Below are 3805 nucleotides of genomic sequence, written 5' to 3' on the forward strand. Positions count from 1 at the left end.
TATATATATATATATATATATATATATATATATATATATATAGACGTATATATATATATATGTCTTTCATCTCTGTTTACTTTTGATGTACAAATTTCGTTTGTATTTTTAATCAAATTATGGCCATTGACCAATGTTAATACAAATATTAAGTTTAAATCAACAAAGGCAACGCAAACTACCAAAATACAGATCGACCTCGGCCAATCACACGGAGCTAATGGATGAAGATTAAGATAAGCTTCTGGCCTGAGGGAGTGTTTAATAGAGCATGTTTCTTGTTCCTCCCAGAAACATGTATTCAGAGACCAGTTTGTGTTGTCAGACCGTTTTGAAATTCATACGGTCAAATGACCTGACTTGTGATCTCAGACCACCACTTGTCAAAGCTTTATGAGCACAGGTCCCGACTCCTCTGCAACATTCAGCTCAACAACTCCATGTTATATAGCATTTGATAAGGACACAGTGACTACGTTTCACAGCACATAAAGCGGCATCAATAATTTGAGCATTAAAGTCACAATGTGGTGAGTTTTATTCCCCCCGGGTCATTATTATCCCCATGTGTTTATTTAACACTATTTTTTACATGATATATAACTCCAAGGGTGCAGAAAGAGAGCAATCTTAATCGAGAACAAATTAGGCCTGAAAGCCAATAAATGCAATGATGAGTTTTCCATCTAGTAAAAGGAAGTGCATCACACGCCATGGGGCTCCCTCTGGCAGCAAGAGGAATACTTTTTATTGTAGCACATAGTGAAACTAATAGCCTTCCTGTTATGATGATGGTGATATTTGAGGGAAGGACATCTTCTGTAACATAGTTAAAGTTAATGAGCGGTCCCATTCTGTGACTTTTCAGTTGACTGGGGTGGATGGTTTGACCTGTGTCAGTAAATCGCAAATTGCCCGGGCAGAATATTTCATCTGTTTATACAACACAGACGGATAAAGCAGCCTAACAGGCAAAGAAGAAATTGGGTACGAAGGGAATGGAGGAGATGTGAATTAGATGAGTGGGATAAAAATATCTGAAAGCTCACTGACATAAGAGAACTGCCCTGCTATGAAAGAAAACGTTAAGTGCTTCTCAAAGAGTCCCATTAGCAAACGAGACGTAATGATGTTGCTAATCTGAACAGAGGGAAACTGAATGAATATCAGAAAGCTCATTACTGACAATACTGAGCTACAGCAGATGCCATTCAAGCGCACAAACATCCTCTCTCCCATTCGTTTACATCCATACACAGGACAAGCAGAGTTTTGCAACTCTGGCCCTTTTTCCCACATGATTTTACCCCAGGCTGCTTACCTGATGCTCTGGATCTGTAAAATATCTGGATCTGTGGCATTGAGTGAGGCCACAAAGCTGCCTAAAGGAATGTTTTCCATCCTGGTGACTATCAGGGGGTCGGGGAAGAAGATGGGGCCCTCGTTGATGTCCAGTACTGTGACATGGACAGTGGCTGTGGAGCTGGGGCCGTAGCCGACATCAGGAACCAGAGCGTCCTCGTTCTCCACTTTGATGAGTAGCGTGTGGAGCGCTGCGGCCTCGTAGTCCAGAGGCTGAAGGGTGGAGAAATGGTTGTAAGGGAAGGGTGATTATGTTACCGACTGCAGCGTATAAATGCATCGGATAGTTTGATGTACTTTACCTTGGCAACGGACAGCATTCCCTCATTATTGTCTGGGTTGGTTTGAATCTCAAAGCTCAGTGTGGGATCTCCGTTAATTATCGAGTAGATCGCTCTCCACGCCCCCGTGTCTGGGTCGTCCCTGTCGTCTACTGTCAGGTTGACCACCACTCCCGTAGAGCCCTCGTACACGTCCGCCTCGAACTGTTAGAGGAGACGGACAGAGAAATCACCATTAGTGAGCAGGATGAACTGAGGAAACTGACATCTATAGGCTACAACAGCACAAATCAGCCTGGACTCAGACAGAGAGGAGACAGAGAGGATGGTGTGGACGAAGACTTGCTATTTGGAGTAGATTTAAGTCAGGTGAATTTTAGAGGCAGCACGACTGCATACCAAGTCAATAGAAAGACACAAGTGGATGACAACATGAATTGAGGCAAAGGCACCTGCCCGAGTTGATAGTAGTAGGAAAATTTGACTTCGCCTTCAGTCTGATTGTTCATTTCAGATACCCTGTGGAGTTTGTGACCACTAGTGGTGCAGTGGAGCGATGGTTTGACGAGTGGGTCCCTGTTTGGTTTGCATTTTGCACACACGTGAGCATTGTTGCTGCTGGTGTCTTGCTATTTCACTGGTGGCAGAAATGCACAAAGAAGCATTGAAATGCGCCGACAAAGACAAGGAAGAAGACGACTGCAAGCACGCAAACTATGGATATTAACAATGCAGGATTTAAATAATTCTAAGCAAATGGCCTTGTAGGTGTTTTATGAGGATGCGTTCAACATGTTTGTTAAACCTCAAGGATAAACACATTGCATTTCGTGACAAACACTGATGTAAACTTAACATGGGCACCTTTAAGTCTTCTTCCTCTTTATACATTGCATTATCATCCTCATCATTAAAATAATAGATTTTAGGGAGAGGACTGTGATGTAAAGCGTCCCATTTTTGGCTATTTTTCTCTCCTCGCGTATGTCCTTTCGTTAAAATTTCAGCTCACTGATACAGCTGTGAAATGCCAAAGCTATTTTTGTACTCTGGAACTACAGCTGAAAATAGGGAAAGAAATTAAGAACATGAAAAAAAAGAAATAAAGAACTATGCAAAGAAATGTAATAGTCATGTCCCATATTCTGCAGTCAAATCCAAGAAAAGACATTTTAGTTTAAATGCATGGACAAACAGCACAAGTAATAGAATAAACACTCGTTGTGGATTCTCCACAGTGCATCTCATTTACCTTTCAGTGTCAATCACTCCCAAGCTCTCTGCTCATTGTTGGCTGCACGCCTCAATCAGATTCCTATCCAAGCATTCTGCCAGCAAGGCTCTCACTAAAGACTACATCCTGAACAGGGGTACCACTGCAGATGCTCCAGGCAGGCAGAAGCAATGCTGTGACTGTGTATGTGTGTGTGTGTGTGCGTGTGTGTCAGGACATTATGGTGTCAGAGCTTACAGTGTAATCTTTCAGACAAGAACACTCTGTTTAAGGATAGTGCTGGTCCAGCCTAGATTACTGCGTCTCCTGTCAGCCCACGGTATTGTTGTTTCACAGATTACCCTTTTACCGCCTTACACTGCCTGGCTCCATGCATTTATCTGAAAGGACACAAACATTGATTTCTCCTCTTTCCTTTCTTTTCTCCCTTTTTTATTCTTTCAAAGCTAGTTTAAAAAAAACCCCATTGAACCGTTGAACAGTCATTTAGGACAGAGAGGACGGAGGCACAATGTTCTTTAAAGAAGGAGGTTATGTTTGAACCCACATGGGCATTGTTGGCCCTTTTGTCCCGCAAGCCTGCGGCAGTCTGGTACAAACGCATCATGTGAAAATTAGGAAGCTGCAAGGAAACATAAAAAAGCCAAGTGCTCATTTTGAAAACAAGTGGGATGTACTGGAATTCAAATTTCAAGATTTAGCGAAGAACCCCGAAGCAGTGAAAGACATTTTGCAAACATTACCTACATGCCCCCATTGCATGTACTCAAAGACACATGCACTCTGATCAGAGACAAATGCACGCCATTGGCATCGCCATGTTCGTCGTCCTCTTTTGGACATCAGAAGAGCAGAGGGCTCAAATGCAACATTTGCAAGCTCTCTCTCTCTCTCTCTCTCTCTCTCTCTCTCTCTCTCTCTCTCTCTC

The 3805-nt window shown here is 42.6% G+C and overlaps 1 protein-coding gene across 1 annotated transcript in view; it reads right to left on the reverse strand.

Annotated features, from left to right (window-relative positions):
• Nucleotides 1-3805, reverse strand: part of cdh13 (cadherin 13, H-cadherin (heart)) — a 290291-nt gene that overhangs the window by 38762 nt on the left and 247724 nt on the right. Inside the window, exons 10-11 of the mRNA XM_031857204.1 lie at nt 1665-1847; nt 1322-1575 (exon numbers count right to left, since the gene is read on the reverse strand). Of these exons, the coding sequence (XP_031713064.1) occupies nt 1322-1575; nt 1665-1847 (437 nt within the window). The remainder of the gene's footprint in view (nt 1-1321; nt 1576-1664; nt 1848-3805) is intronic.

The sequence above is a fragment of the Anarrhichthys ocellatus genome, unplaced genomic scaffold, assembly GCF_004355925.1.
Source record: "Anarrhichthys ocellatus isolate YVR2014 unplaced genomic scaffold, GSC_Weel_1.0 scaffold2, whole genome shotgun sequence".
Taxonomy (NCBI): domain Eukaryota; kingdom Metazoa; phylum Chordata; class Actinopteri; order Perciformes; family Anarhichadidae; genus Anarrhichthys; species Anarrhichthys ocellatus.